The sequence below is a fragment of the Anarrhichthys ocellatus genome, unplaced genomic scaffold (genome assembly GCF_004355925.1).
Source record: "Anarrhichthys ocellatus isolate YVR2014 unplaced genomic scaffold, GSC_Weel_1.0 scaffold5, whole genome shotgun sequence".
Taxonomy (NCBI): Eukaryota; Metazoa; Chordata; class Actinopteri; order Perciformes; family Anarhichadidae; genus Anarrhichthys; species Anarrhichthys ocellatus.
In genome coordinates this window covers 9,214,657-9,228,392 of record NW_022280035.1, presented here as the reverse complement: position 1 = coordinate 9,228,392, position 13,736 = coordinate 9,214,657, and the positions used below count along the sequence as shown (strand labels likewise).

At 40.3% G+C, this 13,736-nt stretch overlaps 2 protein-coding genes across 7 annotated transcripts in view; both read right to left on the bottom strand.

Annotated features, from left to right (window-relative positions):
- acss2 (acyl-CoA synthetase short chain family member 2) overlaps positions 1-6,466 on the bottom strand; it is a 20,752-nt gene extending 14,286 nt beyond the window's left edge. For all 3 annotated transcript variants that reach the window (XM_031845035.1, XM_031845033.1, XM_031845034.1), the window contains exons 1-2: positions 5,640-6,466; positions 3,317-3,512 (exon numbers count right to left, since the gene is read on the bottom strand). In XM_031845035.1, the coding sequence (XP_031700895.1) occupies positions 3,317-3,512; positions 5,640-5,766 (323 nt within the window). In that variant the 5' untranslated portion in view covers positions 5,767-6,466. The remainder of the gene's footprint in view (positions 1-3,316; positions 3,513-5,639) is intronic.
- Positions 6,467-8,052: 1,586 nt separating this feature from the next.
- Positions 8,053-13,736, bottom strand: part of mapre1b (microtubule-associated protein, RP/EB family, member 1b) — a 12,343-nt gene continuing 6,659 nt past the window's right edge. For all 4 annotated transcript variants that reach the window (XM_031845456.1, XM_031845457.1, XM_031845458.1 and 1 more), the window contains exon 7: positions 8,053-12,490. In XM_031845456.1, the coding sequence (XP_031701316.1) occupies positions 12,446-12,490 (45 nt within the window). In that variant the 3' untranslated portion in view covers positions 8,053-12,445. The remainder of the gene's footprint in view (positions 12,491-13,736) is intronic.

Here is a 13,736-nt window from a genome sequence, read left to right as displayed (position 1 = left end):
CACACACACACACACACACACACACACACACACACACACACACACACTCAGAAATACAGGTTGCAAAATATCTCTTGCAGCAGCAATGAGAGCAGATTTCTTAAGCTCGAGCTGAAGTTATAAAGCTATCCAGGCACAGCAGCCAACACACTGCGGCCTCAGTGGAGTTTATCAATAGTGTACATTGTATCTGTGTATGTTTTCCAGTATAGTGTGTGTGTGTATGTGTGTGTTGGTGGAAGGGGAGCTTGCATAGCTGAAAGGTCTCTCTGACCCGCTTGGCACCGACAGCTGATGGGAGTTGCATTCACAGGGTGTGCGTGTGTGTGTGTGTATATATATGTACTGTATTACCCCCCCCCCCCCTTTGATTTGTTGAACAAAATCACTTTTTCTTTGACACCACCCTCTGACCAAGCATACCTCTTTTCCCACTACTAGTAAAGATCAAACACTTTTACTGGCGAGTCAACATCACAACTTTAAGATGGGGGCTAACAAGCCGATAAATTATATATTTTTGTCGTTTGAAATTCAATCGCAGTACGTCCACACATGGCCTCAAAATAACAGGAATCTTCATGACCACATTACTTCACAGCTCATATATTAATATTGAGACCAATATTCAACGTCTGACTGTGAGAAGACGGAAGCAGGGAAAGCAAGACGTATCCTGGTGTGATCAGAGGAGTTAATCTCCCTCCTTTCTGTCGCTATTACTCATCCTGTACCACCGACACGCTATGAAAATCATCTGAAAATAAACTGTAAGGACCAAGTGGCTTCTGTACGCCGCCATCACCGCAGACACAACGTCTGCCAATTAGCTGATTAGCTGATAAGAACGAACAAGGTCGTTTCTCTCAGCGATCCCACACAGACGCATGCACTCAAGAGAAAACAGGTTTTAAAGCAACATTAGTTACAGACCTGGCGACAGCAGCCCTCTTTAGGAATATTGTGAAACTATCGAAAAAGGTCAACAAGAAAAATGAAGTCTAAATAGCCAGATTCATTTTATAAAGAAAAAAGGAGATATGTCACTTTTTTGCCATTTTTAAGACATTTTTGGCCTTAAAAATGTTTATCATTCACGTTAGTTTAAGATGCTCTGACTTTGAGGTATCAGCCTGAATTTGTCGATCAGATGTAAGAAATCAATATCGTCTCATGCTCCTTTGTTGAGCTGCAATAGATTCCAGCTTTTGCTGCTTTTCTTCACATCTGTCATATATGACAGAACATTGTATATATTTGGGTTTTGTGCTGTTGGTCGGACGAAACCAGTGTTTTAAAAACACAATAAATAAATGAGTTGGTGTTTTTATTTTGGGTTTCTGGAGTTGAGGTACAATCATTATTCTATCACTGACTATTACACATGCTGGTGAAACACGTTTTGCATGCTGGGAACACTTCAATGAAGGTCATCAGACACGTTTCTTTGCCCAGCTATCCTATCTGGAAATGTTAAGAGCGATAATAGCACATACACAAGATTAATAAACACACACCACTCACAGAGAACACACACCACTCACAGAGAACACACACCACTCACAGAGAACACACACCTATAATTACACAACAGTAAAACCTGTTTTCAACACAGAGGGTTTAAATGTCAGGGACCAATGAGGACAAACACATCGTCTGTGGTATGAGGACATCACTAAAAATAAAGAGAGAGCAGCCTGTTAGACGATCAAACTAAAGGGACATATGAGAAGCCGCTTGTTTCCCCTCGGCTAAATGTGGGGAGTTTGTTCGGGAACGAAAAGGAACATTAAGTGAGAAAAACAACAAGAGCGGAGAAAGCTGCGTTTTAATTTCTCTCAAAAGGAACAAGTAAATTAACTCTATGACTGGTACTGTTGATGTTATCCTCTCACTTGGAAGGTTTCAGTTTCTATTGAACATCCTCATTCAAAACAGTATCAACTTTGTGTTTGAGACAAAGAGGCTCTGTTGTTTACCCAACTATGAAGCAAGGAATCAATCCGTCTGTCCGACCGGCAACACTGGTACGACCGGCTCGGGAGTCGCAACATAAGGACGGACACCACATCAAGTTAGATTCAACAACCACCGCTGTCAGTTTATTTACAGGACACTAATAAACTGTCATGCGCAAATCCAACTGCAGACCAGGGTCTGGTGCCAGGCAGATGAGAGAGAGCGAGCGCGGAGCAAGGAGGCGCTTATATAGGTAACCCACATCTTCATCCAGGTGCCCTCAATCACTCGTTAGGGAGCTGCACCTAGAAGTCAAAAGACACAGAATACATGCACACATACACACACACCCAAGCACAAACATTCACAGCAGGACATAGAACCATACGCAACAACACTTTCAATATTAATAAACTTTAAATGAACACGCTAGCGTGACGGGGGCGGGGCTTCGCGCACTGAGTCGAGCATAGAGGCAGACCGCTACGCTTCATGCTGTGAAAATCAGGCCCACCGTAGGGAAAAACAATCGACACCACAATATGTAACCAAGAGTGGAAACGCTGACAGAATGGCTGTAGCTAGCTAAGCAAAAGTTAGACTGCAGCATGTCAGATGATTATTTTAGCACCCTACGTCTACCAGGGGGGCGGCTGATAGTTGAAATGACGATCGTATGTTAGCGAGCGCATGTTACAATACTATCGGCAGCGATAATCAGTTAATCATTAAAAGTCTAAATTCACTGGTTTTAGCTTATGGTTCAAGCATTTTGAAGACGTCACCTTGTGCTCGGAGAAACATTTCACACTCATATCTGCCATCTTATAGAGACATTTCTTTTATAGTTATTATAATTGTTGCAGCTGTAACTTTCAGAGATTTCCCTGCAGATAGAAGTCAGAGAAAGGACATGTTTTCTGGCATCACTGCTACTTTTTGCCTCATCCTCTCCCTGGACAACGCTGCTTTATAAAGCCCCGTGTGGTCCAACTGTATTCCTCTCTGTTGCTTCCCCATTCGCATCAGGACACATCACAGACCGGAGGCAAGTGACACAATGAGGGAGAGGAGAGCAAAAAGAGGATGACAGGGCTTGAGAGGAACAAATGAAAAGAAGTAATGCTGCAGACAGAGAAGAGTGGCCTTTCAGGACGAACAGGAACAAGTGCAGTGCTGCGTATATGTAGTCTTATGTTACAGACGAGAGAGAGAGAAGAATGTGAGAGAGAGAGAGATAGACAAAGAAGCTCCATTCATTCGATCTGTTGGTATTCAATCCTCTTATTGTGGTCGGAGAGGCGACACTCTCACAAAGAAAACACACACACACACACACACACACACACACACTAACCAGTAGAAGGCCACGTTGTCGCCAAGCTTCCTCTCGTGGACGTTGCGGTCGAGGACGTTGTAGCAGATGTTAGTGGAAGCTCCTTCCATAAACTTAATGAATATTTCACCTTTGGTCACATCGAAGTTGTAGTCGAGGAACTGACCCGTGTGTTTGGTCTTCCAAAAAAAATCTTTGGCAATGTCGCCCCAGAACTCTGCAGGACACGAAGAAAACGGATTAAAGAGACCGACAAGAAATAATGAATATGTTCCTAAATCCCACTTGGAAGATGCTCATCTCAGATATGTTTGTGAAGTCTGACAGGGACAATACTCGTGCATGAAATCATGTTCATGCATCAGTACTGTATGTTTTATATTGAACAGGAGTGGAAATTCTGCAAATCACAGTTACAAGATGCATCAGGTAAAACGGGCACCATGCAGTAACCACGCAGTCACAGCGAGACAGTTAAACTACACTATTAAACTGTCACAATACCAGTTTACCACTTAATGATGGTGATTATAAAAGGTCACATTGTCCTCTTGCTGTAACTTCCCGTTAAAGTTCCTTTTGTGAGACTTTTATTGAGGCCAGCGTTTCCTGTGCTTCATTAACCTACATTACTGCAAATCACAATCACCCAACACCATGACTCCCTTATGATACAACTCTGGTGTGTGTAATAAATCAATAAACTCCCGAGTCCAGCGTCAGACGGATCCGCCCTAAAGCCAGATTCCACACGCAGAAGAAAAGCTGTTTGGTTGCATCTGAGGTTCTTCACACAGCCTACAAACGTTCAAGGAAATGATACGAGCAGCTGTTTGAATAACAATAGATGAAGAATCCCCCCCCCCCCTCCTGCCGGCTATGTTTAGTAGAAACACGTCCCACCCAAAGGCCACGTCGCTTCTGTGTCACCAGAATGCCCTAAATAAACCCGCCTTACAATTACCAAGTCATATTTATGTCTAATAAGTACCAAAAAAACATTATTTCCTTCAGCTCAAGGAGATTTACTCAACTTGCAGTTTTTAATATATATATATTCAGTTTACTATTGTAAGTGTAACCACTTTAGCTCGACAAACATCTCAAACAAGTAATCAATGGAACAGTCAACGGCTAATCTTCCATTAATCGACTAATTGTTATTTTAACTAGGGTTTAAATGCCTGAACGGATTCGGGAAAATATTTTTTTTATATAAGTGGAGATTGAATATCGGTGGGTTTTGGACTGTTAGTCGGACAAAAACTTAAACAAACATCAACTTGGCCGCTGGGAATTTCTGATGGTCATTATTCACCGTTTTCACTGTTTATATTTTAGTTTCCCATTGGAATTGTCCCTACAGGTAAACAGAGAAGAGGCTTTTTCTAAAGAACAAAGGGCAGCATGTATCGTCAGGTGTTGAGCACAGAAATAAGCATTAGATTGGCTTTAATGTGTCTGATCTTCTGCAGAAAAATAAAAATCAACTTTTCTGGAAAAAAACAAAAACAGCAGAAAGAACTTATTTGGAAGCTGTCGGCGGTTTCTGTGTTTACTCTCGTGGTTACTGCAGCTCTGAAACATATTTGCACCATCACTTTATAAACTAAATGCATTAAAGCTTTAACGCATTATTATGGAGTCAGATGCTGCCTTTAAATTGCATGTGGCAGGCGTACTCCTCATTGAAGATTGATTGATTCAGACAGTGGTGGAAGAAGTAAAAGTGTACCGGTACTCTGCCCTGTGTTTATTCAGCATCAAAATATAACTTAAGGTTAAAAAAGTAAAAGTGCTCATTATGCAGAATCGCCCATTTCAGAATAATATAGATTATTGGGTAATATTATTGATCACTTGCAGACGATAAAGGTGGAGCTCATTGCAATTACTTCATATAGTCCAGCTTTATAATTCCCCCCTCTTATCTTGGGACTTTAAGGCCCATGTGGAACACCTATCAAGCAAACTGAAGGTGGATGTTTGTGGGTTCAAAGGATCTCCAAAAAAGTGACATTTTCTTATTTCACTTAAACATTTTTACAAGGTCGTGCTTGTGTATTTCGGTCACACATGTATACTTTTCTCAATCTTAAAAATGTGTCTATTATTATTAAATTAAAAATTAAAAAATGCATCACATTGTATTAGTTGATTTATATTTCGTAGTATTAATCTACAAAGTAACTAGAGTTATCAAATAAATGTACTAGAGTAGTAAAAAGTAGCAGAAAATGGAAATACTTCATTAAATATCCTACAAGTACCTCATAGTTGTGCTTGAGTAAATGTACATAGTTCCTTTCAACCACTGGATTAAAATACGAGAACGTGTGCTTACCATCAGGATGCTCTATGGATTTCAAGTACAGCTCTTTATATTTGTCGAAGCTGGGGATGTGAGCCTTCTTCTTCAAGTCCTCAGACCCGTGGAAGACGTCTTCTTTCGGCACTTTGTCGGGAATCATCTCTGAAACGTTTGTTGGACTCTTTGCCAAGTTATGAATCTGAACTGAAAGACGTTGCAGCAGAACAAGCTGACCGACTGGCTTCGTTAGATAGCGATGGTTGTATCGACTTGCTTTCAACAAATAATCGATATCAGCACTGTAGGACTGGAGAGGAGGCTGCAAGGACCCGGTTTCAGCTGCAGAAGCAAGCAGCACAATAAAGCGATGCAGCTGCAGGGCTAGCTTTGTGCTAGCTTTGCAGCAAAGTTCATTCACACTTCCTTGTTTTGCAGGATTGTTGTTGTTGCTGTTTTGTAAAAAAAAAAAAAAGTACGTTAAAAAGCCGCGTTTGGACCCAACGCGAGCAGCTTCGGTTGTAAAGTAAAGTCCGGGTGTGTTTCGGTGCAGCTCCGGGTGGATATGTCCGCTCCTGATGGTGTTAAATCCTGCACGCACGGGCGAGTGGGTTTCTTGCTAACTGCTAAGCTAACAGGCTAAGCTAACTCACGCCAATAGAAGAGAAAGACGAGCTGAGACGATGCGCATCTGTTTTAGCTGTAAAGACTTAATGTTTTTTTTAAATTCTTTAATTATATTGAATTGAAAGCTTGCTTTCAGTCAGCAAAGTATGTTTCACGCTGTTCGGGAGGCTGGCGGTGAACTGTTTTTGTCCCAGCGGTGACAGCCTGCTCCTGCTGCTGCTGCTGCTGCTTCTTCTTCTTCTTTTGACAAGGAGAACGCTGAACTCTGTTTGGCTCGTTTTGTCTGACCAGCAGCCAATCAGAGCTCACGGCGCCTTCACGTATTCCTTGAAAGCTCCGACACGACTAATTAAATACAGCGGTAAATGATACCCCTCGCTGCGTTCAAGTGGGTACGGGTATTGTGAAAGGTTAAATGTAAAACAATAAATAGATAAATAAATATAATTAATAAATGGGGTTTTCTAGTGGCGGAAGTTTTAATATTTTCAACAATGTGTGCAGCAAATATATTTCAATTACTAGATTTTTTATTTCATTATTATTATTACTAATATCGTTATTATTATAGTTGTTTCTGTTATAAATGTGGAGATTTCCTCCCTACTTTTGCAGTAATGTTACTTAATTATAGTGTGTGTGTGTGTGTGTGTGTGTGTGTATTGCAGTAAGATGCAGTAACACACTATATATATGTATATATATATATATATATATATATATATAAACAAAATCTACCAAATAATGGCAAATGAATAAAGACAGTACTTTCACATGCAGCTGTTGCCTGGTATATTTAAATTGCTTATTTATTGAGTGTGTTATGTACACAAAGAGCATGATGTTATATTGTTTCATTTTTGAAGAGCTGGACCTAACCATCTATGCTGCTGTTTGTTCAGTTAAAAATAAATACACACATTTTAAATACATTTAATCTACGTCTTAAGAAAACTGACAGTTGTTCTGACAGACTCAGCTCTGCCTTGTCAAACACTGCCCTCCATGGGCCAGATCGTGTGCACTCGATGGATTTGAGTTTTAACCAGTACAGTTTATCTGACAAACAGCAGGTGGCGACCATGTTCAACTTCTGCTGCTGTTGACTGCCGATCTCTGAGGGTTTGACCACAGCTTCAGCATCTCTTTTGAATACTCCTACTGCGTGGAATGTAGCTCAGTATACTTACAGTAATGTACTTTATTCATTTGAAGGTTCCTGTACAAATTTACTTGTATTCCCCCATATATGCTATGTGAAAAATGTGGTATTGGTACTTTTACTTCAGTAAAAGATCCGAGTACTTCTTCTAAGCTGTGACACAATGAAAGCCCCCTCTGGCCTGTTCTGATGTCACAGCTCTGGAGCGCTGAGGGTCGGAGGTCAACCTCAGGCCTGGACTGAAGGCTCGCGTGCGATTTACAAAGACTGCTTTGTTTTCCTCATGCGATCATGTTTCCACTCTATTGCTGCATGTTTAGAAGGGACAGTGAAGAAACTATAAAGACGGGGATAACCATCAACCAAACAGTAAATAATACAACATAGCATGAACATTTAAGTACTTTCGACTGCACTTTTCTGATACATACTTCAGGTTAAGTAAGGTTTTGAATGCAGGACTTGTACTTGTATTTTCAGTGTGGTATTAGCACTTTAACCAAAGGATCAGAATACTTCTATAATCACTGCATGGCTGTGTACTCTTAAGTCATTAAATATTGATTGGATATCTACTGGTAACTTGAAACCTCATCTGTTTGAACAATAAGTTGATGACACACTGCTGATCTCTACAAAAAAACAAAGAACAGTCCAGTGTTGACGTGGAAATAATGTTTTTATTGTCTGTACCAAACTTGATTGAAGAAAACCGGGTTTTCCGGAGTATAACAAACACATTAAAGTCCAGCAGAAACAGGAAACAGAGGCGAGAGACTCACAGTGTACACACTTAGCACTAACTGTTGATGGGGAAAAGGTTAGAGGTCACACAAGCGCCACTGTTATCTTTAAAAGTCATTATTTCACTTTGCTCAGCCTTTTTCGTAAAACAAAAACACACCGTATGAAGCTTTACTACTTAAGGAAACATGTTGATTTAAACCAGTCATGAGTACTTGATAGATAATAGTTATGAATCCCCAGAGAGGCCAAAACCTGCTGAGCATGAACTCTTTGAGGCGTGAGTGACTGAAAACGTCCAAAGAAACTTTGATATCAAACACCCCACCAAATCCTCAGTAACACTCAATACAACACATGTTACTACCATCATTAAACCAGACAGGACAACCAGACAATTGACAAAAACCAAGACCTCATTATGTTACAAATCACACCTGACAGGTGACTGAAGTGATGACAGTTGTATTAAACACAGACTGTTAGAGGGAGGAGGATACATTGGCACTGGGTTCAGAACAGAGGCCACTAACGTTGCATAACAAAAAGCACTTCTTCGCTAAGGCTCGACAACACACACTTGTCAGAACTGCTCGAAGCTCCAGAAAGCTGCTGTTCTGTTGACAGGTTAAAGTTTTCCTGCATTGAGAGGGCTCAAAGTATGCAGAGAGGGGGAAATGTTCATGTCCTGCAGTGCGTTTTGTCCTCAGTGTGCTACAATTTGTCTTGGCATTAAGTTACCTAACAAACATGAACGGTTTTACTATCAGGATACCTTTAAAAAAAAACAAAAAAAAAAAACAGTTAAGGAGTTTAAGCGCTTACATCTGAATCCTGAAAATTAGATGAAACACTCGATTAGTTGAGAAAATCAGCAGATTAATTGACGATGACAATGTTCATTAGTTGCAGGAAACTCATTAAATGAACTAATAATCACAATTGTAGCTTTTAAGTTGAAGTAACTTGTCTTTTCACAAGCTTTAATGAGGGCAAAAGATCCTGATGGCAAGAAGCATTTTGGGAAACCCTGCACACTGTCCTCAGCAGCAATGTGTGTCGTCTCATTTCTGTACTTCAGCACATTGGATTTGACATTTAAGATTTGCCGTTTCAGCTTAAATGTATTGTGGGGTTACTTCCACGTTCAGATGAACAGCAGAGGAAAGGGAGGTTGTTTTATTCACAGAACCCCAGTTTTAGGTGACCAAAATGTGTCATAATACAATCACATTGAATATTTGGGAAAATTCAGTCTTAGACGCTGAAGTCCCTCAGGCATCAACAGACACATTGCTGTGTATCAGGCCTTCAGCCAGATTCACTTCCAGCTTATTTAGAGTTTTTTTTGCCTTCAGAAGTTGAAGCATATGGCTGATGAGATAACCAATGTGGAGAAAACTTCGTCCGTCTGATCATTGCCCTCCTGCATTCTCAAAACACTGGGTGGCTGTGAGTAAAACAGGCTACTTGTCCTTCAGTGTTCACCCAAAATGAATGTGAAACCTCTGAAATTAAAGCTGAAACTCACGTAGACCTTTAACCGAAAGTTCATTGCTGGTTTGAACCCCTTTGAGCTGCAGGTGCCGAGACAAAAAAAAAAAAAAAAAAAAGTTACTGCACATCACCATAATTTAAGGCTCAGAAACAAGATTATTCTTCAAACAATTCTTTGGACTGCCAAGGAAAAGCATACATTCTGAAAAAAAAGTAAGATTTGAAAATAATTTGTAAAAGGTCAAAGTATTGATTTGTATTTTTAGATGTGGTCTTACTGAAGGAAATTACCAGAAAACAGAAAAAAAACTTCAGGCACCCTCTGATTGTGTGAAACATTCAACCCTGGCACCGTTTTGAATCATGTCGCTGAAACACTTAAACACTAAATAACTGCACGTCTGAGTCGCTGATGGAGAGAAGCTCCATCACCTGATATGTTTGTCCAAAGAAGAATATGCTGAACTCCACCCTGATCGATCTTTGATTTCATATACATCACTGGGGTGACACATTTGAACTTTTCACCTCAACTTGTGGCAAGAAAAACAAATAATTCAACAGAAATCCTTGAATTAAATGTAACTGAAACACCAGGAATATATCTTTTTTGTTTGCTTCGTGGGCATTAGATGGAAGACAAGCAGTCTGCTGCACCCCGACACATCTCAGCTATTGTCCAAAATACCTCCAATGTTGTTTATTTTTAGAACACATTAAAATAGGACTAACATTACAAACATTTGCCCAAAACAGCAGACTTACATTAATGTAAAATAACAAAAAACTGAAAAATGTTTTCTTATGAAAAGAAAAATGCTAGGAATAAGGCCATTGATAAAGTTATGTATTCCAATAACACCTGTGCTGTTAACAGTTCGTGTGGAATCAACATAACTGTGTTGTTTCAAGTTGGGTACAAATATACAGTGGGAAAAAAAAAAAAAACTGGTCTTAAATCAGATCCACAATGTACAATATTAATATTGGTCATTCGGGGAGTGGAAATGGGACAGAAAGAGAAAGATACCGGTCTGGTTTTCCCAGAAAGGATTATGCTTTCAATGCTGCAACTCACTGATCGCACATTTTCTTAAACCACTTTGGAAAAAACTAAATCCAACATGAGTAGTTAAGAGCAGATCTATCACTGCACCAGACAGAGCCGGTAAGAAGCACATGAGCCACTTTCATGGCCGGCTACATGTAGTGAACACACTGATCAGCCACAGTTAGAGCTCAGTGTTTGTGATGTGGCTGCTCTGGACCACAAATGATTCTTATTGGCTGGAGCCTGAGTAAGGACCACTGGTATAAAAACAAAACAAAAAAAAAAAAATAAAAAAACAGTGCATGGACTTACAAAACAGACTCTCCGAAAAGTTGAAACATTCAAAACAATCATTGTTAATTTTTTTGTTGTCGTACTTTTTTACTAAATATTGGCATGTTGATCAAAAGGCTGCCATCTCACATCCACACGAAGAGAAAGCCACTTTCCTGGAGTTCAGAATTGCACATTTAAGGAGCCTGAAACGTGAACAGCGAGGTCGAGTGGAAGCAAAAAAAGACTTATCTGCTACAAAAAACAGCAACGCTTCTCTATATCCGATACAAGTCGGATCTCTCCAACAGAGCAACGGTTTAGTGAGCGTGGGGAAAAAAAACTAAATAGAAAACAAATGGATAAAGTTGAGATCATAACTGACAGGTTCCCAAAAACCTTTTCAAAACAAACAGAAAACAAGACCAACAAAAAAAAAAAAAAAGGAGAATGGAGTGAGGGGGAGAAATGTGATGAAACAGTAGCATACATTTACAAAAGCTCTTCTGAAGCCCAACGCGACAAAATCCGGATGCATCCTTTGTGGAAAAGAAGGCCAAGAGGAGACCCGACTGCTGCCTTGTCCCACACTAAACCCTGAGCCCTTCAGAGGAGACATGTGCCGCCCACAAGATGCTTTGTCCTCTTTTCATTTAGCTTAGAACCGTACCGCCTCAATCAAACTGCCAAATGATGTTTCAGGAAGCCTGCTGGCTCGATGAAGTCTCATTTTTTTTTTTTTTTTTTCACCATTTCAAAGCACAAAACTCTGTTAGCATGACTAAAATTGGGACCAGCTAGTAAAAATACACCTCAGATCCGGTTCATAATTATGCAAAACTTAATGTTTTAGATGGAACTTTTTTTCAAGCATCTTCCTCCAAATGAATGAATTGCAGTGTCAACAGGAGAGGCACAAATGGCTGCAGTGCCATCAAACAACAAATAAAACAATCTGGGTTAGTTTGGGACAAAGTGATTGGTGTTCCGACAGCCGGGTCCTTCAGAGGAGGTTCTTTCAAATTGATATTTAAACACATACAACCACACACACATATACACACACACACACTCTCACACACACACACACACAGAACATCACCGTGTTTTTCACACTCAAGTCTATTACAAAAACCAGATATGTACGGCACAATCTGGTTTTGGGAAGGATGGGATTACAGGTGAGGGGTGGGGGCCTGAAACTCTCGCAGACTGACGGGTTCGAGGAAGAAGAGGCCGTGACCGAGGCATTGTTGATTATTGGTAAAGGATGTTTCCGGGGAAAAAGGAGCCGAGCTGTACGGCAGCTGAAGGCTAGAAGAAGAAGTCCGGCAGGTTCAGGGGATGTTAGGTGTTTGGGGTGGGGCACAAGTCGAGATCAGGTTTGGTATTGGATATAAAACCAAACTGGCTGTCTTGGCTTGAAGAAGATCTTGAGGTGGGTTTGTTTACCACAGCATCTAATTGAAAAGTTGCTTGCAGTTTTGATTAAAACTCCTCCTGCTCTTCAGCATCCGGTATCACAAAACCATCCTAGAGAGAGAGAGAAATTGAATGCAACGTTAGGTCAAGCTGAACGTGGAATAACTTCCTTGTTCTGTTCAGGATGTTGTTGAAGACGACACATTTTACAGTGTTTTGGCTGACTTTAATATTCCTCCGTATCTATTCGAGTCCCAGTATAGAGCCGAAGAAATGCAGCAGAGAGAGGCCACGGCTGCGTTAGCTATGCGAGAGGCTATGGTGGGGTCACTTGGGGCATCAGGAACTTTGTCTCAAGGCATTCCGCTACATTTAGGCACTTCCACAATGGCTGAGCGAGCATGTGCTTCAACAGACTACATCTACCATCAACAATGATTGAACATCCACATAAAACGTGGCAAATTTGCCCATTTAATGCACATTGTTGCAAATCTTGGGTTATTATTTTGGCATATTTTTCCTCCTGTGATTTGCACATTAAGTCAATATTTCACCTCCTTCCATCATCTTCTGTTAAAACACAGTATAGGTACGTTTTATGTACTTCTAAATGTCAATTTCTATTTTATATTCATGTTTCTTCATTTTGGCAGGAATAGTTTTTTCTTCTCCTACAACGTATATTGTGACCCCCATGCATCAGAACACCAAGGCATGGTCCTTGTATGTGGAACAAAAAGTTAAACAATTTGAATAGAAATATAACAAAAAAAGCAATGAAAGTCAAAATTACAAAGGAAGTAAGATACATAGAGTACACACACAACCATAAGTGCAGAACTGAGGTGACATAATGGAGTGGTAAATAGTCAGTCGAGTACCACTGAAAACATTCAGCCCCAGTGAGCGAGCTGCATGCCATTCCTCTGCAGGAATTTACAGCGACAGCAGCAGTTGTTAACAGCAGAGCAAATGGGCTTTAATCTGGAGTTGAACTCCCATGTATTGAATATATTTGGTTTATATTTGAGGATAGAAGAATTGAATAATACGTCAACAAATCACAGGAAATTACCAAAACCCACAACGTCTTAGTCCGTCCCTCAACACTGTCTAACTTCCAGCTCCAAGCCCACTGAAGACGTTATTATTTACAAAACACTTAATCCACATTTGGTGCTCCAGTGATTAGGACGGTGAATGTGGGATTGAGTCAAAATAAACTACAGTGCGTGTGTGATCAGTGATCACTGATGTGTTTTAAATTAATTTCTATGGAACAGAGAACCAAGATCCATCAGGCTGCGACACACACACACACACACACACACACACACACACACACACACACACA